General features: G+C 45.0%; 1 protein-coding gene across 1 annotated transcript; it reads right to left on the minus strand.

Moving 5' to 3' along the window:
• Positions 1 to 4,624: 4,624 nt before the first annotated feature.
• Positions 4,625 to 20,358, minus strand: LOC143775064 (uncharacterized). Its single transcript, XM_077262899.1, has 4 exons — positions 20,208 to 20,358; positions 7,029 to 7,184; positions 5,727 to 5,880; positions 4,625 to 5,641 (listed from the first exon to the last, which is right to left on the minus strand). Exons 1-4 carry the CDS (start codon positions 20,356 to 20,358, stop codon positions 5,359 to 5,361), a joined length of 744 nt encoding a protein of 247 aa, XP_077119014.1. The 3' UTR covers positions 4,625 to 5,358.
• Between the last annotated feature and the right edge of the window lie 1,617 nt (positions 20,359 to 21,975).

A 21,975-nucleotide genomic window follows, 5' to 3' on the forward strand; every position in this document is an offset into this window, starting at 1 on the left:
TCTAATAGATTTCTTCTTTTTTTCAGCCTAATGATGGTCTGTTCTACGCTTATTGTGAGCATCTTTTACTATGTGCTTTTCGTTCACTGTAAAAAATTCCAAATGCAATACCTGGAATCAGTTCCAAAGCTTTTACCCGCTTAACTGATGATAGATTAATGAGGGAAAAGCCCATGCAACCCATTAAAGAGCTTTTGCGATATTTGTCCAATTACTTTTGGTCTATTGAAAAAGAAGTTGCTTCATATTAAAGAGCTGTCATTCCTGAACTTCTACTCCAATTAGGATTCGAATACCCTCAAATTAAAACTGAGTGTTCACTTAAAGCCCATATTGATTATATAACTGTATTCTGAAAATGTTTTCGTAAACAGCTAAAACTTGTCACTGTCCAAATATTTCTGGACCTAAATTACAGTATATGGGACTAGGGTCAAAGAGTCAAAGACCCCAATCTCATTAGCACCTCCCTTAATAATATAAAATGCACTCCAATTTTTCTGATTTATACCATTATGAGAAAAGCATGATCCTATGATGTGTTCTATCTTCCCGACTGCCTTGCATAAAGTGTTGTGTCCACTAAGCCTCTGATTCCATACTGTGGATCTGACAAGATACTGGCTCTGTGAGATATTATGCCCTCTGGTTTAATAATTGACCTTGAGCTGACTCTCTCCTGGCTATCTTTTATACCAGCTTATTCAATCTGATCAAAGACCATTTTGCTGGTAGAGATTTGCCTTCCTCCCTTGATGATTTCATTTCTCTTGCTACGTGAGTTGACTTGAATTTTAAACAGCGGTCAAAAGAAAAATCTCTAGGTTCCCTTGTTTCATACTCCATACTACTTCAATATCTTTGAGTGGCCACATCGGAATGTAAGTCAGTTGGAAAAGGCTATTGAAAGGTCCAGTCTCCTTCTTGAATGGTTTGAATGTTGTGGTGAACTTGCTCATTCTTTCATAAATGGTTGCAAGCTGAAGGCAAAACAGAAAACTTCAGACGGTAGGCGAAGGAGGGATCCCCATTATGTTAAGGCCGGGGTCAGACCTAACGTATAAAAATACTGTCCGTTTTTTATGGCCGAGAAATGTTCCCTGAACAGTGTTCCATATGTAATCCGTTGGCAAGGTGTGGCAGCGTATTTTGGGCATGTCATCCTCCGTATGTAATCCGTATGGCATCCGTACTGCATTTTTTTCTTTCAACCTTCCAAAATGGACATTTAACGGTTTTGAGGCCTGAAATTAATTTAAATCATCATCAGCAACCCTATTAATTGCCTCTACAACAGGTGGCACTCTCCAATCTGGCCATTTTGTTGCTGTGCTTCTGTTGGTGTGTTGGTGGTTCTTTGGCAACATGTCTGACCTGCATTTCACCCCAACTGAGCGTGTGTTATATAACTGGGTGTTACACGTTGCTTTGGCCAGTCATACCCAGTGATAGTGGATCCGAGGAGGAGGAGACAAATGTGGGTCCATCCGCTTTTGAGGCAACGCCTCACTAAAAGCCATTTCCACCAGCTATATGCATCTCTGCGGACACATCCCGAAATTTTTTTCCAGTATTGTCGCATGAGTATTGATATTTTGTTGGAGACAGTGCAACCTGGAATAACATTTCAGAACACCAGGATGTGGAAATGCATATCTGCAGAGGAGCGTCTTCTCCTTACTTTACTGTATGTATTCCTCATCCTCACATACTATATGTTGATGTTTTTCTAATAAATGTGTTATTTAGTTTTACTTAGCAGCTGATGTAAATTGAGTAATAATATATGTACAAACTCAACTAAATTATTAGTTAGAATATGCAGTTAATGTTAAATTCACATAGCCAGTGTTAATTTTTTAACGTACTGCTAGCCTGGCTTGTTAGTTCCACACAGTACTTATGTTGTATATGAATTTTCAAAAACATTCAAATATTGTTAATAGTGATTTTTGTCTGCTTTCAGCTTCCAATTGGAAGGTCAACTACCTCCGGCATAGTCCGGGCTACGTGTGTGGAAATCTGGTCCAGACTACATGAACTGGTCATGCCTGTGCCCAAGATGGAAGACTGGATGCAGAATGCCTGTGGCTTTCAGGAGCATTGTGATTTCCCAAATTGCACTGGAGCCCTTGATGGGAAACACATCCATGTGCGTAAGCCGCCGATCTCAGGGTCCCAATTCTATAATTATAAACAGTATTTTTCTGTAGTACTGTTAGCTGTGGTTGACAGTCACTACAGGTTTATAATTGTAGATATTGGGGCCTATGGGAGAACTGGAGACTCTAGAGTCTTCATTTCTTCCATTATGGGTTGGCGTCTGCTATAACCAGTTGGACCTACCACTACGTCAATTTCCAGGCTCCAATTTAGAAGCTGTGCCGTATGTCCTTGTGGCAGATGATGAAGGAACAGATGAATGACCTCGGGGAGACCAAAACATCCAACACTGCGGAGACACCATCACGTGTTTCTCAACGCAGTGATCCAGAACACTGCCCCCATCCCTTATGGGAAATATGCAAACGCATGTAAATAAAGGAAGACCACCTGCGTTGAGAAACACGTGATGGTGTCTCCGCAGTGTTGGATGTTTTGGTCTCCCCGAGGTCATTCATCTGTTCCTTCATAGCCTTTCACCAGGCACTGCTCCTAATAGCCAGTTTCCTACTCCACACTGATGAGGGGCAAAAACCCCGAAACAGCTGTTTGTGGATGGATACCATGCTTGGCACAGGTGGTCTTCCTTTATTGGATATTCTCCTTTATTGGATGCTGCCCTTCCCGTGGTTGTTCCTTCCCAGAGAAAGGCCTGGCTATTCATTGCTTGCATTGAGAAACACGTGATGGTGTCTCCGCAGCTTACTTTACATGCTTGTGGCAGATGAGGCCTTCCAATTACCAAGGCATGTCATGAGGCCATTTCCTCATCGAAACCTGGATCACCGGCGGCGGATATTTAACTTACGTTTATCACAGGCACGGCGACTGGTGGAGTGCGCCTTTGGCATTCTTTGTGCCAAATGGCCGGTCCTCCAGTCTTCAATTCAGCTGAGTGAAGTCAACGAAGTTATAAAAGCTTGTATAGTACTACATAATTTCACCAGACTACATGAGTGCTCCTCAGCTGATGGTGCTGAAGGTGTGTTGCCAATGTGGGTAGGCCTACACCACATGTCATTCCTCAGAGTCATCCACTTTCAGGGCTCAAAGTCCGTGATATGTTTACTAACTATTTTCTTACACCTCAGGGTGCTACTCCCTGGCAAGATAATGCCGACTCTGTTATCATTTCAAAATTTGTTTATATATATATAAAAAAGTTTTTATGTTAAGTTACTGTATGTGTTGATTTTACTTACCATATATATACTCGAGTATAAGCCGACCCGAGTATAAGCGGACCCCCTAATTTTGCCACAAAAAACTGGGAAAACTTAATGACTCGAGTATAAGCCTAGGGTGGAAAATGTAGCAGCTACTGGTAAATTTCAAAAATAAAAATAGATACCAAAAAAGTAAAATTAATTGAGACATCAGTAGTTTAAGTGTTTTTGAATATCCAAATTGAATCAGAAGCCCCATATAATGCTCCATACAGTTCATAATGGTCCCATAAGATGCTCCATACAAAATACGCCCCATATAATGCTCCAGTTTATGATGGGCTCCATAAGATGCTCCATATTAAAATATGCCCCATATAATGCGGCACAAATGTTGATTATGGCCCCATAAGATGCTCCATACAGACATTTGCCCCATACAATGCTGCACAAATGGTGATTATGGCCCATAAGATGCTCCATACAGATATTTGCCCCATATAATGCTGCACATAGCCCCATACAGATATTTGCCCCATATAATGCTGCACATGGCCCCATAAGATGCTCCATACAGATATTTGCCCCATATGCTGTTGCTGCGATTAAAAAAATAAAAAATGACATACCTCTCAGGCCCCCGGCACTTGCTATATTCACCTGCTCCTCATTCCAGCGCCGACCGCTGCTGTGTCTTCCCTGTCCTCTGCACTGACTGTTCAGGCAGAGGGCAGCGCACACTAATCGTGTCATCGCACCCTCTGACCTGAGAGTCCGTGCAGAAGACGCGGAAGATGGAGCGGCGCCAACGGTGGAACGGGGAGCAGGTGAATATTGCGCACTGCCCCGTCATACTCACCTGCTCCTGGCGCTATCCCTTCACGTCTGTTCCCTGGCGCCGGCAGCTTCTTCCTGTAGTGAGCAGTCGCATGGTACCGCTCATTACAGTAATGAATATGCGGTTCCACCCCTATGGGAGTGGAGTCGGGTCCATATTCATTGCTGTAATGAGCGGTACCATGTGACCGCTCACTACAGGAAGAAGCTGCTGGCGCCAGGGAACCAGGGACACCGCGCCAGGAGCAGGTGAGTATTATTAGACATCTGCCGCTCCCCCTCCCCTGCCAACCCCTGGGTATGACTCAAGTATAAGCCGAGAGGAGCACTTTCAGCCTAAAAAATGGGTTGAAATTCTCGGCTTAAACTCGAGTATATACGGTATTTAAGAGATGGTTTAGAATCTAATTAGGTATGGTGTCTTAATGATTGTTAGAACAAACATAACTTGGCTTTTGAAACTTTTTTTATAATGCCAAAAACAAATTAGTTATTATCCAAAACCATATTCACCTCATATGGCTTTTGTGGCCATATAAATTTGGCCTAACATATATAGAACATATTCTTACGCTTACATATTCTTGCTGCCTTTGTTGGCCCAATTATCCTTCATACTGTGTGGGAAGATACTCTTGGCCATGGTCTGATTGTAGACTTGCCAAGTGACTATAGGGATATTGAGTATGTGCCTCATGGGGATTATAGAAGCCACGTGACTCATACCCCCCAATATGGCCATGTCGTCCAAACCCAGGTTGGGACCATCCTCCAACACTGGGTCTGTACAAGTGACCATATTGGTAAGGTTGCTGATAGAATGGCATTTGGATCTGTTTTGGCAATGGTTGGTTTTGGGGGGAAAAGGGTTGATGTGTAGGCACACGTGAAGGAGGTGCATCAGATCCCTGTTGAGCATGCACTTGTGGGGTTGGTTGAACTCGCATGAGGTTACGGGCTGACAGCTGCCACCTCTCCAAGTATTCAAACAACTCATATGGGGTATTGGGGGGGTGCATGCATTAATAAGGATATGAAAGCACCCTCTCACACGTAGCCTCACCTCACGGGGTAGGGGACAGAGGTACCGGGCCAGGCTGCGGGAATTTGCCTCCTCCCCCTCATCCTGGGCAGCCCTGGACAGATAGTTCAGAACATCCGTATCAACATGCCTCCTTGTATCCTGTAGCTCTCATCTTCTGCGCCCACGGCGAGATATCACAGCAGGCTGTGGGGAGGCCTCCAGCGGTACAGTAGGACTACTGCTATTTCCAGTATCTTCCTGGCTGACGGGTGCTGGTGCAGCATCTGGGCCTGTTGTTGGCGGAGCTTCAGGTGCTGCGGCAGATGGACCTGGAGGGATGCAGCAGGAAGGATCAGAAGATGGGCCAGCCACCTCTTCACCTTCCCTGAAAGGATCAGTTATGGCCTCTGAGTCTGACCCTGTCTCCCTCTCAGTGAGGTTGGATGGAGTTCTGTTATAAAAGTGTGAAAATAAAAATAAATAAATATATGAGCATAAAATACATATGTGTAATGTGTTGTGAGGTTTGAACTTACGGTCTCAGATCCATACTGGGATCAAGAAATGACAGCCGGTCATAATAGATGTATTTTCTTTTCGTCAGTGCGAAAGCACCACTCCTGGCCCGCTGCTGTCTTTCCCTCCTGTATTGGTCCCTTATGCTGCGCAATCGTCTCATAACATCTTCCACTGCAATGACAGACAAGAAAATAATGTATAAGGCCATCGTACACAGTGGTACAACAAGTTTACAGAGATTTTACATAGTCGTGGCCTAGTAAGCTGGATTTTTAAAACATTATCTTCATTCATAATAATTTGATTACAAACATCAGAATAGGATTTAAGGGGATAGTGTGAAAACCTGTTAATTACTGCAGTTTAGAATATTATTTGAGAAACATGAGTGAACTTACTTAATTGCTGCTGTCCCCGTCACCGCTGTGCTGTGCTTTCACTTTCCGGCCGGCAGTCAGTCAGTGCGGGAAGCAAACGGCAAGGGACCTGACGGACACCGGAATGTAAGTATGTACTGTTTGTTTTTTTTTTACATTTATGATGGTAACCAGGGTAAACATCGGGTTACTAAGCGCAGCCCTGCGCTTAGTAACCCGATGTTTACCCTGGTCACAAGCGAACGCGTCGTTGGATCGCTGTCACACACACCGATCCAACGATGACAGCGGGAGATCCAGTGACGAAATAAAGTTCCAAACGATCTGCTACGACGTACGATTCTCAGCGGGGTCCCTGATCGCTGCTGCGTGTCAGACACAGCGATATCGTATGGATATGGCTGGAACGTCACGGATCGTACCGTCGTAGCGCTCAAAGTGCCACTGTGAGACGGTACCCTTATTCCTAGTGATTATATCCAATTTCAGACAGAGAAGGTGACCCCCAGTACTGGAGCATTACACATTGAGAACATTTTTTTTAATAATTTTGCGCTTTCTGATGCGCTAATGTTTTTTGGGAATTACTAAGCATATGACTACATACCTGAGTCATTGATCGTCCGACCAGATTGCCCAGTGAAGATCATCCTTATTAGTGTCTCAAAGATCTACCTCAACCACCTTCTCTGAAACTCCTCTGCTTCTAATGCCTATAGTTCGCCTGTGCCCTATCAGGACTTCACAGATAGCTTCTATAAGCAGAGGGCTGCAACACTACCTTCTCATTGGTCATTTGACTGCACCATTACCCTTCCAGGTAGAGAGAGTTTACCCTATCTCTTCCAAAGACTGAGGTGTTGTCTACCAACGTTAAGTGGTATATCCGGTACTTAACAAAAAATGTACCTAACTGCTAACAGGCTGGTAGTTTCCACTTACCTGCCTGTTGTCTGGAGCCATTCTTCCCCGGCACAGAGCGGTCACAGACAGCTTCTGCTGGGGATTCAGAAGTCTCGACATCACGGACTCCAGTCCTCTCTGTAGACAGGGCGGGACTTCCGATGTCATTCTGATTGACAGCCAGATCCCTGCTGCCTAATTGAGGGATCCGGCTGTCAATCAGAATTACTTTGGAAGCCCTGCCCTGTCACGTCAGCAGAGGTAGCTGAATCCCCGGCACTGCGGCAGGAATATGTGACTGCTCTGTGTTGGAGAAGAACAGCGCTGGGCACAACAGGCAGGCGAGTTGCAATTACATGCCTGCTAGTGCTTAGATACATTTTTTTTTGTCTTTTGCATAGTCCTGGATACCCCCTTTAAAGATAATCTGGAAACTGGATTAATCTGAAAATCTTCATCTATTGCAGGCTTTTTTTCATTAAAAAAAGACAGGTCTCTGAGACAGTACATAAACTATTGGGGTTTAAATAAAATCACGCTGAAGAACCATTATCCATTGGCTCTAATCTGTGATTTATTTTTTTTTACAGGATTATAGGAACTACCACCTTTACCAAATTAGACCTGCATGGAGCTTATATCCTAATCTGCATTAACCCCTTTCTGATATTGGACGTAATAATACGCCCACGTCGTAATCCCCCTGTCTGGGTATATGACAGCTCATCAATACAGCTGACATGCTGCAACAGCCGCGCGTGAAATTGCGATCCACCCGCGGCTGTTAACTAGTTAAATGCCACTGTCAATCTCTGACAGCGGCATTTAACTCGTGCTTACCGGAAATGCGTCTCTAATCCTGCCCATTGGTGACCCCGTCACATGATTGCAGGTCACAGATGGGTCAGCATGACAACCAGAGATCTGCAGCAGACCTCTATGGTTGTCATTGCCAGATTGCTATGAGCGCCACACTCAATAGAATAAAAACATCACATGGTCCCTACATAGGCAAGGTAAGACAAATAGCACAACACCACCAGGAAAATCTAGGAGAACCTCGTCTGGAGCAAGGATATAACAGTGGAAATACATGTAAATGTGAAGAGTATGTTGTGATCAGAGCTCCTAAGAAATGTCTGGAACATGAAGGGTATGTACAGTTGAAACCAGAAGTTTGTATACACTATATAAAAAGACTAGTGATGAGCAAATACATTCTGCACTATTCGTTACTCACACGAATAGTACGGTATTTGAGCTATTTGTTTCACGGCAAGTAATTACCTAGTCACCTCAGTATATTTGAATGACCAGCCCAGCATGTTTGGTGCTTAATTTGGGCTTGCTTGTCAATCACAGTAATGCCGGCGCCATCTTTGGTGTCTTACAGCGTCACAGGAGATATTTAATCCTTGCTGGCGCCATCTTGCGCACATTACAGCCGCAAACAGCGTAATGTGAGCGTAGGGAGAGTGAAAGCATCATATAGGGAGAGTTTGTAATTGCAAAAACCAGTTTTAAGAGCTACTGAGAGTGAAGATTAGTTCTCTGTTAGGTGGAGATAGCGTAGGGAGAGATTTAATTTGAGGGAAAGGCATGCACCTGGGTGTTATCACTGCAAATACATGCTGAAGATATCTGCTAGTTTGCATTGTGTTGTATAGTGTAGGAACTGACTGTTGGATTAAAGAGAGAGGCAGGGTGTCATAGTTTGTACCATAATATATAAAACTGCTCTTTATAGAGCCAAATAATATTACTCAGTAACAGCTTATTTAGTACTAAGCAAATTTTTTTAGAGCTACATAATATTCCTGTGTAGCAACATACCGTATTTTTCGGACTATAAGACGCACCGGACCATAAGGCTATGTGCACACCTTCACGATTTCTTGCAGAAATTTCCTGAGCAAAACCAGACATTTTCTGAAAGAAATCCCCATGCTTTTTTTTTGCGTTTTTTGCACGTTTTTGATGCGTTTTTTCTGGAGCTTCGCAATGCATTAAATAGCAGGAAAAACACTAAAAATCCGCAAAATTAATGAACATGCTGCGTTTTTTACCGCGATGCATTTTTTTTGCGGAAAAAAAACGCATCATGTGCACAAAAATTGCGGAATGCATTCTAAATGATGGGATAATGTATGCGTTTTTTATGCATTTTTATAGCGAAAAATCTGCAACTTGTGCACACAGCCTAAGACGCACCTAGGTTTTAGAGGAAATTAGGAAAAAACTGAAGCAAAAAATGTGGGCAATTCTGTACTTAAGATCACCTATCCTGGTAAATATGGTCCCCTCACCCTCATCCTGGTATGCATGGCCCTCATCCCCACCCATTCTTATTCTGATATGATTGATTGGCCCCATCCCGTTCCTGGTGTGATTGATTGGCCCCATCCCGTTCCTTGTGTGATTGATTGGCCCCATCCTGTTCCTGGTTTGATTGATTGGCTCCATCCAGTTCCTGGTATGATTGATCGGCCCCATCCAGTTCCTAGTATGATTGATTGGCCCCATTCCCTTGTTGGTATGATTGGCCCTATCCCAGTCCTGGTATCCATGGCCTCATCAAAAAAGATTTAAAAAAACAAACCTTTACTCTTGCCTTCCTCCGCTCCCTCGCAGTTGCAGCGTCCTGCTCCGGTGCCAGCAGCTGATTAATGCTTGTAAGTAGCGCATGGCAGGGACATCATGCACTGCTCACAAGCAGAGCACAGCTGCAATACATGTGGTCAGAAACAAGCCAAAGAAGTCAGAGCCGATCGGGAGCAGGAAAGCCAGAGACGCAACCCAGTCAAACAACTCAGAGGACAAGCTGAGTCAAATACCAAGGGGTCACAAAACGGAGAGCGCGTACCACAACAAGCAAAGTCACAGGGGAACACAGGAACGGGACTTACCGTATTTTTCAGACTATAAGACGCACCGGACCATAAGACGCACCCCAAATTTGGCGTGAAAATTGCAGAAAAAAATATTTTTTTATAAGATGAGGGTCCGTCTTGTCCGAATATACAGTATCTTACCTGAGGGCTGGCAGTGGCAGAGCAGGGTCACAGGAGGCATGGTGTCGGCAGAGGTCGGGTGATGTGGTACGGCGTGCACCTGAGCAGGGTCCCTTCCTGCTTAGGTGGGCGATGCCACGGCCTGGTGTCCATGGGAGGGTTGCAGCAGTGGTTACCGGCAGAGGTGTGGAGATGAGGAGGCTCAGTGAGCGGTATGGCATGAGCGGGGTCCCTTTCACCGGTGAGGTGATGCAGCAGCCCGGTAAGCAGCAGAGCCGGGTGAATCATGTTATCAGTGGTGTCGGCCATCTTCCTGAGGCCGCGCATGCACAGATGGAGTGCTCTGCTTCCCGGGGCTTCAGGAAAATGGCCGCGGGAGGCCGCGCGTGCGCAGATGGAGATCGCGGCGGCCATTTTCCTGAAGCCAAGATCTAAATCTGCGAACTCAGCTTCAGGAAAATGGCCACCGCGATCTCCATCTGCGCACACGTGGCCTCCCGCGGCCATTTTCCTGAAGCCCTGGGAAGCAGAGCACTCCATCTGTGCACGTGCGGCCTCAGGAAGATGGCCGCCAGCACCGATAACAACATGATTCACCCGGCTCTGCTGCTTACCGGGCTGCTGCATCATCTCACCGGTGAAAGGGACCCCACTTACTGCGCCTCATCCCCGCACCTCTGCCGCCGCACCTCTGCCACCGCCACCACACCACTGCGGGTAAGCCTGCATTACGATTATTAGACGCACCCCCTATTTTCCCCCTAATTTGGGGGGGGGGGAAGTGCGTCTTGTAGTCCGAAAAATATGGTAGGTAAACGGGCAGAGGACAAATCAGGGTATAACGGGGTCAGCTGCTCAAGCCAGAGACAGGAACTATGACTGACACTGCTTGCAGGTAACAGCGGAATGAAATAGCCAGACATCCCAAAACGAGGCAGAGAAGATTAACCCCCACATGACCATCCCAGGGAGAGGATAATCAGAAACCAACCCCGGACCAGATCATGCTAGTTTGAGGGTGAAACCACTGGCCTTTCCCATGTCTTACATTCTTCCCAATCTCCTGTCCAGGAAGGAGGCGCTGATGCCTCTTGTCCACAACCTGCAGTTGCACAGACACAACAGTAAGCAACCAAGTCCAGTTCTTTGTCCCAGCGCAGTGTTCCGTTGTCCCTTGTCAGTATATATGCCTCTTCCCAAACTGTTAGTTGGATAGGGCATACATATTCGTTAGCACTTGACATTTTCTGCTGCTGGATAAAGACCATTCCTGGCTTTTCCAGGCTCCTAAATGAGACTTGTGTCTGCGGCCGAGTCTGCTAGCTGTGACGCTGCTGGGCGTGTGACCTCTGCTGCTCTCCTGCTCCCTGGCTCAGCGCTCCGCTGTTCTCTGTGTGACGCGGCCATCCAGCAGCGTGCGCACATTTAAAGGGCCCGCGCCCTCCTTTTTTTTTTTCCTTCCTCCCCTCTCCTGCTCTTCTCCAGGGGCCCACCGGGGATTTCCCCGACACCACACCAAGCCAGTCCGACAGTTCATTTTGGCCACCGAATCCCAATGGAGCCAATGTCATAGCGGGTGAAGCAGCTGTAAGTTGAATATAATACAGAAGTTGGGGTAGATGTATGATTAATGTCAGTAAATTGGACACTGTGTGAGAGGACAGTGTGAAGAGGAGGCCCAGTATAGAAAAGGAAGCTCAGTGAGGAAGGCATGTACCATAAGAATTATAGAGTGTGTGGGTCATATTTAGTGCAGGGAACATTGTGAGAGTTAATAGTCTATACAGTGGCTCAGTGTAGGGCAGATATTTTTATTCAGGAGCATTATAATGAGACTGCTATCTTTTAAGGGCATCGCGGTGGGATGTGCTGCAGAAGACCGGAGAAGATGGAAGTCTGCGAAGAACAGCTGTGGATGAGAAGAGTCATCATGGACTCTGGACAAGCGGAGATGAAAAGGAAGAGAAAGACTCTGATCAGAGAAGATGTCTGAGGTAAGATACCTGGATGTAAATACTTATTTGTGATCCAGCCTGCGTCTCATCAGTGCTGTGGTTCCTATATGGTCCGCAGTCTGATGATGACTGATGACAGCAACTCCCAGTATCTCCATTGTTAAGGACATACTGAGAGTTGTAGTTTTATGTGATACAAAGGTATGTGGGGCTGACCTGACACTACAATTGATGTACCACGTACTGATGGTGGTTCAGATGTTGTATTCATGTACTGGTGTGTTTGTGCGTGTGTCTGTGTATCTGTAATGATATGTATTTTTGGAAGATGTGTGTATGTAACAGTGCATTGTGGTGTGTAAAAACATTCATATGTTTGGCAGATTTAATAAATCTATTAGGGCTCTTTCACATGTGTTAGGGAATTTTATTAGTCTTTCCATGTTTAGGAACAGACATGTGAAATTTTCTAACATTGTCATAGCTGTCACCTTAGGGATGTGCTTTTATGGAGGGGTTCAGTGATACACAGCCGGCATCTGCCTATAACAGCAGTGATCAGAGTTCACCTTGATTGCTGCTGTTTTAGGTATTTAAATGCCCTTGTTAATCACTGACAGCGACATTTAGATGGCACGATGGCCCGGTGCATGCGCTCACCTGCACCCATCAGCCTCCTGTGACGCAGTTGCAGATTGCTGATGGGTGTCACGTGCTGATGCCATGTTAGTCGTCAATGAAGCCCAGCCTGAGGTTGGGCTCCCTAGACTATGTCACAATCGCAGTGTCGGGACATTATTACAGCACGCTCACTTTGTAGTTAGCGGTGACTGTAATGTCTCCCTCCTGGCACCGACCCTATCACAGGAAGCGACTGGCGGAAGGGAGAATAAAGACTAATTTTCTCCCTGCAGCCAATGCTTTCTCATTATGCCGGCTAACCAGGCTTTAAACCCCATTTACCTGCTGACTAACCCTATATCTGCAGATAAATAATGTTTCTCAAGATGACAAGTTACCCTTAAAGGGACTCAGTGCAGAATGACTGTTCAAAATAAGTCCTGCCGCTCGGTGGTTCACTGCGTGGCCAATCATGTACATTCATCTTCGCACTTGTTTGTATTTCATCATTCTCCACCTCTCTCTAATGTGTAATGTGAGTGACAGCTCTGGCTTCATAGAGCCAGAGAAGGATGGAGATGGATGGAAAACAAGCAGGTGGGAAGGTGTATGTAAATGATTGGCCGCCATGATGATCTGGGTGCCTGTGCTTGGTTTCAATAGTCATTCTGTGCTGACAGAGAGCGTTTAAAGAGGTGTCCAATACACCTGAAGGATTTCACTCTGACTCAAAACATTGTATATAATGCACCCAGCATTATGTATGAGTATATATCTATAATGCCGGCACGATCCTCTTCCAGAGCGGGTCCTCAGTGGGATACAAGCAGCGGGCATCCTGCAGTGGACTCACTAGTGGGAAACTACCCTAAATGTATATCCAGGGATTCTGTTACAGGGTATAACTAAGGGTAACAAACTAGTGACAGGTCCCCATAGCAGAATGCTGGGTCACTCAGTTGTACCACAATCTTGTATTGGGAGCTCCAGCACGTAATGATGAGTCCTGAATATTCATGAGTTCCTGACTTTCTCCGCCCCCGCTGCTAATTCAGTTTTTAAAAAAAAACAAATAAACCTGTAAATCAGGGACCGGGTGTAGAGAAAGACGGAAGCTCAGGAACATCCGGACTCATCATTCACTGCTGACAGAAACTGATTCCTAATGAGGTATATTACAAATATGATCAACATCTCTGTCCTTATATTGTATAAAAAAATATAGCTCACAGAAAAAATGCGGCAGCACTCACCGATCCTGAAGTTGGGTATACCTTTTATTCAAGCATATTACAAAGCCTTCACGGCCCAGGAGGGTGGGATGGTGGCAGGAGTGTGCGGGGACAGACGACGGCCGTTTCGCGCTACACACAGCGCTTCTACGGGTCCATGTCCAAAAGGAAATGACGCCAGGAGAAATAGGTAAGTCCGTGCAGAACTCCTCCTGCGCCCTATTCCAATTGGACAAACAAAAGTGCACGTGCATAATCATAAAAACATTTAAAAACAACCAACAATCGGCTGGAAAAAGCCGAACATAGCACAAAGTCATTATTCAGTTATAATACTTAAATTTTCAAAGGCTTTCCACGACTCATATCCATATGCGGAAAACTGGCCGGCAAAATGCATATATCGTTCAATCATCAAAAATGAACAAGCAAAGTATATCAAATACACTATCTAGTAATGTCATGAACAAATCAAGACAGCAAATAACACAATTGCAATACGAAATACATACACGAAAACGCAGATTACAGTGCGGAGTTCACAAGAAAACAGACATATCGACTCTGTCATTAAGGCCAGCCGGACCATTTGCTCGGGTCCGTAGGATCCACCTAGCCTCTTTCCTTAATAATAATTTATGCAAATCTCCTCCCTGTGCCGGCAATACCACCTTCTCAATACCTGCAAAGGTTAGGACCTCCGGATTCCCTTCATGAGCTTCTCTGACATGACTTATCAGTCTGGGCACCCCTTTACCCGAGAGTACAGATTTAAAATGCTCCCTGAACCGGATGGATAGTTTACGTATCGTCTTACCGATATAAAACCTTCTGCATGGACAAAAGACCACATATACTACATATTCAGTTTTACACGAAATGAATTGTTGTACAGTGTGTGTTATCGGACCAATATTCAGAGTACGGCCCGGTAGGTGATACTGACAATAACGACAATGACCACAATGGTGGTTGCCCTTAAAAGCTACCTGCTCCAACCAATTGGTATGTTGTTTGGTGGTACGATTGCGGACTAAAAAATCCCTAATACGTGTACTACGCCTGTTAGAAATAAGCGCCCCCCCGGCTGTCCTGCCTGCCAAATTTTTATCCCTCTCCAGTATATGCCAATGCTTCCTTATGGTAGATTTAATCTCCTGGTCCATCGGACCGTACTGAAAGCAGAAGGTAAAACGTTGTCCTGATACATTAGGAATGTCCCTCTTGGGACCCTGACAACGCTTATTCACCCGCTCCAAGCTAGTTTGTAATAGAGAGTCCGGATACCCCCTGCTATGAAGCCTCTGACACAATTCCTTGGACTGTCGTTCGAAGCCCTCCTGTGTGTTATTAACCCTTCATGTCCTCAACAACTGACTATAGGGTAATGCTTTTTTGGTGTGAACAGGGTGAAAGCTGTTAAAGTGCAGGACTGGATCTCTATCAGTACGTCCAAAAATTCTAAACTGGAACCTCCAAAATTATGAGTGAAGGACATCCCCATAGTATTAGTTTTGTTGATGTGCTCCACAAACAATACAAATTCACTCTCAGTCCCGTCCCAAATTAGGAATACGTCATCCACGTATCTCAGATAGAGTTTGATGTGTTTGAGGAAGACATTAATGCTGGAATAAATGTAATCTTCCTCAAATACAGCCATAAACAAATTGGCGAAAGTGCATGCAGCCGGGGTCCCCATGGCAGTCCCATTGGTCTGCCTATACCAAGTGTCAAGAAATGTAAAGGCATTATGTGTCAAAATAAAATCTAGACCCCCACAGACAAAGTCTATGTAGTCCCGACTCTTCTCAGTGGTGTCCAGAATACGCCTGATTGTACTAACCCCCAAAGATTGTGGTATGTTGGAATATAAGCTCACCACGTCAATGGATGCCAAGGAGAACTCCGGCTGCCAAATGAAATTCTGCACATAATACAAAAAAGACTTGGTGTCCTTAAAGGGGTTGTCCACTACTTTCAGTTAACCTCCCAATGTATCCCCCCGAGGCCCCTAATGAATTTTATAAATACCTTCTGTTGCCGTTTTCGCCTGTGAGCGGCGCTATGGCGGCGGCTGAGTCCGGGTCACGTGACCCCCAGGCTGCAGCCGCCGCTAATTTCCGCCGACGACACGTCAATTTCCAGACTCCGTTGCGGCGGCCGGTGCGACGGCCGGTGCCCGGCCGGTGCGGTGGTGGTGGCCTGTGCGACGGCGGGGGTCTGCGCGGTGAAACCGAAGGTGCTGGAGTGTGGCTGTGCGGTGGTGGTGGCGTCGTCGTCTCTGTGTGCAGGCATCGTCCGATGGGACTACATGCGCCATGCGACGACATGCAGCATGCGACATGAGACAACATGCGGCGACATGAGACAACATGCGGCGACATGCGACGAAATGCGCCATGCGACGACATGCGCCATGCAACGCCATGCGACGAAATGCGACATGTAACATCATGCGACATGCAGCATGCGACATGTGACATGCACCATGCGACATGCTACATGTGACAACATGCGACGACATGCGCCATGCGATGACATGCAGCATGTGACAACATGCGCCATGCGATGACATGCGCCATGCAACGACATGCACCATGCAACAACATGCAGCAAGCGACATGTGACAACATGCGATGACATGCAGCCTGAGCCATGCGACGAAATGCGCCATGCGACAAAATGCGACATGTGACATCACGCGACATGCAGCATGCGACATGCACCATGCGTCATGCTACATGTGACAACATGCGACGACATGCAGCATGTGACATGCGCCGACATGCGCCATGCGACAACATGCAGCATGCGACATATGACAACATGCGCCATGCGACAACATGCGACGACATGCAGCATGTGACATCATGCGACATGCACCATGCGACATGTGACGGCATGCGACGACATGCACCATGCGATGACATGCAGCATGCGACATGTGACATCATGCGACATGCCACATACAGTACATACATACAGTACATACATACATACAGACATACAGTACATATAACATAGAGTACATACTCACCATCACTTGTCACTTTGATCCCCGAAGCCAGTGTCATCTGTAAAAAATCTTAAAATAATAAACAAACACTATACTCCCTGATCCGTTATTAATTGGACTACGGCGGACAGGTAGTATACGGTTTATTATTTTACGTTTTTTGCAGGCGCTGAAGTATGGTAAGTATGGTGAAATGAAGAAAATTAAAATACTTTTTCCCTAATGTGTGTGTTTTATTAACCCTTTGTTACTATTGGATTAATAACGGATAGGTGTCTTATTGACGCCACTCCGTTATTAACCCAGCTTAATGTCACCTTACAATAGCAAGGTGACATTAACCCCTTATTATCCCATATCCCACCACTACACGGGAGTGGGAAGAGAGGGGCTAAGTGCCGGAATTGGCGCATCTTACAGATGCGCCATTTCTGGGGGGCTGCAGACTGGTATTTGTAGCCGGAGGGGGACCAATATCCATGGCCCCTCTCTAGGCTATGAATATCAGCCCACAGCTGTCTGCGTAGCCTTTCTGGCTATAAAATATAGGGGGACCCCACGTCATTTTTTGGGGGGATCCCCCTATTTTAATAGCCAGTAAAGGCTACGCAGACAGCTGCGGGCTGATATTCATAGCAGGCTACAAATATTGGCCCCCGGCCGTCGGCTTTCCCCCTCTGGCGCAGAAAATTTTGCGGGAGCCCACGCAATTTTTTTTTTTTTTTAACTGAAACATATTGTTCATTAACCCCTTTCTGCCAGCTGACGGAATAGTACGTCAGCTGGCAGTATCCCCCGCTTTGAGGTGGGCTTCGCGGTGAGCCCACTTCAAAGCCGCAACATGTCAGCTGTTTTCAATACAGAAAAAAAAAAATTACATGATCGCTAAACGGGATACCAAAAAAAAAAAAATCAAAAGACAAAATTACGTTTTTTTGGTCGCCGCGACACTGCATTAAAATGCAATAATGGGCGATCAAAAGAACGTATCTGCACAAACGTGGTATCATTAAAAACGTTAGCTCGGCGCGCAAAAAATTAGCCCTCACCCGACCCGATATCTCAGAACATATAGACGCTATGGGTATCTGAAAATGGCGCAATTATTTTATTTCTTTTTAGCAAACTTTGGAATTTTTTTTCACCACTTACATAAAAAATAACCTAGACGTGTTTGGTGTCTATGAACTCGTTATGACCTGGAGGCAGGTCAGTTTTAGGCTGTATGCACACGTTGCAGATTTGGGTGCAGAATTTTCTGTACAAAATCTGCATCTCCTTGCAGAAAACGCCACTGCGTTTTGGATGCATTTTTTTCACGTTTTTTTCATGTTTTTTTGCGCGGTTTTTATGCGGGTTTTTTGTGTGGTTTTGATGCAGTTCTTGGTGCGGTTTTTGTTGCGGTTTATGCGTGTTTTTTCTGCATTTTTGTATGCGTTTTTGAAAGCTAAATAAAGATGTATTTTTGAACAAAAAAAAAGATTTGTGATGTCATTATTGTCCAACCCACACTCAATTGCACACAGATAGATAGACATATAGATGATAGATGAAATGGATAGACAGATCTACATATAGATAGATCTATAGATGCATACATCTACCTATTCCTATATCTATCTATAGATATATCTGGATAGATATATCTATTGATAGATGTATGGATAGTGTAGGGTGCGTGTCCACTGTCCGGATTACATCCGAATTAGCTGCAGATTGGATGCTGCGTACTTGTAGTCCCATCGGATGATGCCTGCACACACACCCCAAAAGACCCCCCCGCACAGCCCCGCACACATCCGAACAGCCCGCAGACCCCGCACACACCTGAACAGTCCCGCACAGCGCCGCACACATCCGAACAGCCCGCAGACCCCGTCCACACACACATACACGCACACCGTCACCGCCCACACACTTCCCTCCTCCCGAACTGCAGCGTTTCTCGGACCCACATCCGCATCTAAACTGCAGATATTTTTTACATCTGCGGTTTTGCTGTGGATGTGCCCGACTCAATGAAAGTCTATGGGTGCAGAAACGCTGCAGTTTGGCACAAAAGAAGTGACATGCTCCAGAAAAAAAAAAGCTGCGTTTCGGTGCGGCTTTATCCTCAGCATGTGCACAACAAGTCTGCGGCTCCCATAGACTTACATTGGTTGTGCGCTACACTGTGGATTTGATGCAATTGTGTGCGGCAAAAAATGCTGCGGATCTGCAATCAAATCCACAACGTGTGCTCACAGCATTAGCATTTAGTGAACCTAGCAAAAAAGCCAAGCAAAAAACAAGTGTGGGATTGCACTTTTTTTGCAATTTCATCGCACTTTGACTTTTTTTCACATTTTCTGTTACACGACATGGTAAAACCAATGATGTCGTTCAAAAGTAGAACTTGTCCCGCCGAAGATAAGCCCTCACATGGCCGTATTGACGGAAAAATTATGGCTCTGGAAAGAAGGGGAGCGATAAACGAAAAAAGCTCCAGGGGTGAAGGGGTTTAGAAACATGGATATGGACATATATATGGAAATAGACATAGATATATCTGTATGTATCTATCTATCCATCCCATATCTATCTATCTATCTATCTATCTATTTGTTATCTATCTATCTATCTTATCTGTCTATTTGTTACCTATCTATCTATCTATCTATCTGTGTGTAATGGAGTGTGGGTTGGACAAATGTAAAAGAGGAGGTTGGACAGAAATGACATCACAAATCTTTTTGAAGATAGAGGAGGGAGGGGTTTGGGTGTGTTTTGGAGTGGGTGTGGTAGGTTCGGGCTTAGAAGCCTGTGCAAAGCATCATGGAACTTGTAGTATTAGAGCATAGTAAGTCAGGAGAAAGGAAGTTGTCGATTAACCCCATGAGAGCTGGATCTAGCACTGAAGATGTGCTGCTACAGCATGATAAAAGGTAATATTGCTAAAATAAAGACAGTGGATGTTTTCAGTGGCACATAATAGCAAGATTTATGAAAAAAAAAAAAATGTTTATTGTAGTGGACAACTTCTTTAACATAAGATGGAATGTCCTTAAGTAAGGGGCGTAACAGCCAGTCAATGTACTGGGATAGGGGCTCAGTGAGCGACCCTATCCCCGACACAATGGGCCTGCTGAGGGGACTTGTGAGTGACTTATGAATTTTAGGGAGATAATACCAATATGGTCTTGTAGGGAATCCCGGGAGGAGTTTTTCAGCCTTCCTCTGTGTGATAACTTTCATTTCTACCGCTTTTCTCAAAAAGGAACATAGTTCCCCCTTGAATTTATGTGTAGGATCGCCATGCAATTTGATGTAGATTGTACTCTCTGACAATTGGCGTTCTGCCTCCAACAAATACATCTCCCTTGGTATCAACACCGTTTTACCCCCCTTGTCAGCTGGACGTACGATGACATCTGGCCAGTTAACAATATCATTCAGGGCCCTCCTTTCTATATCCGTAAGATTCGAAGGTGCTTTTTTGTATATCAGAGCCTCCATGTCTTTTAAAACTAATGTTTCAAATAAGTCAACCATATTGCCAGGAGACACCTGGGGCATATAAGTGGAAGGGACCCCACCAGTAAATGGTATACAATCTATAGCACCCGACCTACTATTGTCCATTACCGTATCCGAAAGACTGAGAAGGAGCGCTGCATCTTTACCGCCATCTGCAAGGGTCTCTGTCTGGGCACCTGCCATGAAGCCAAGGGGTCCTATACCACAGGGTCGTTCCCCTTCTAATGTGGCGGTGACCCCAGCACCAGAAAGAAAAGATTTATAAAGATGAATTTTCCTTGTAGCTTTAAACAAATCTATTTGAAAATTAGAAAAATAAAAAAAAATAGGTACACAAAAATTTAGACCTTTAGACAGTAACATTAAATGTGCCGCATCCAAATGATGGTGTGTCAGATTGACCACATACTCTTCCGGGCGTGCCTCCATCACCATTCCTGCCTCCAGGAGACATTCTTCCTCTTGTGCTGTCAGTTGGGGGCGTTGTTTACGTTTGCCCCTCCGGGTCTTCCTCCTAAAGGGAATGAAGCTGGCGCCTGAATTTCTGTAGTCAAATCCTCAGCAGAACCGGTATTAATGGCTATTCCTTCACTGACTCGAATCTGATTCGGTGGTCAGATAGTCCTTGTTTCTTGATTGATTACGTTTTTTAAAACTACGCTTTCTGTATTTACGTTAATTTGCGAAAGCGCGCGATCTCTGATTTTCCTTATGTACCTTCTGCCATGTGAACACATGTCCCGAGTCATAATCATTTTTATCCCGAAGGAATTTATCTCGCTTACTTGACTTAATCTCAGATTGTATCGGGATAAGTCTAGTGTCCATCTTTTTACTGAATGCCAACCACTGACTGTCTGTCAGTCTGCCTTGTAGTTCTGTGTTTTTGAGATTTCCGCATTAACCGATTCATAGTTCTGTATGTTCGATTTCAAAACCAACTTTAATAAGTCCTGAGAACACTTCAGCATTATTTTTTCCCATTCAGACTGAAACGGTGTATCATTGCTGAAATGGGAAATCTCTTTCCATACACGTAGTCCCCTAGGAACGCGACCATTATCCACATAGGACTGCAAGGAGTTGTTTGTCCAGAACAGCCTAATCTCTCTTTCAGAGAGACTCATGAGTTTATGTACTCTCGGGTAAAGGGGTGCCCAGACTGATAAGTCATGTCAGAGAAGCTCATGAAGGGAATCCGGAGGTCCTACCCTTTGCAGGTATTGAGAAGGTATTGCCGGCACAGGGAGGAGATTTGCATAAATTATTATTAAGGAAAGAGGCTAGGTGGATCCTACGGACCCGAGCAAATGGTCCGGCTGGCCTTAATGACAGAGTCGATATGTCTGTTTTCTTGTGAACTCCGCACTGTAATCTGCGTTTTCGTGTATGTATTTCGTATTGCAATTGTGTTATTTGCTGTCTTGATTTGTTCATGACATTACTAGATAGTGTATTTGATATACTTTGCTTGTTCATTTTTGATGATTGAACGATATATGCATTTTGCCGGCCAGTTTTCCGCATATGGATATGAGTCGTGGAAAGCCTTTGAAAATTTAAGTATTATAACTGAATAATGACTTTGTGCTATGTTCGGCTTTTTCCAGCCGATTGTTGGTTGTTTTTAAA

Source organism: Ranitomeya variabilis, chromosome 5 (assembly GCF_051348905.1).
Source record: "Ranitomeya variabilis isolate aRanVar5 chromosome 5, aRanVar5.hap1, whole genome shotgun sequence".
Lineage (NCBI taxonomy): Eukaryota > Metazoa > Chordata > Amphibia > Anura > Dendrobatidae > Ranitomeya > Ranitomeya variabilis.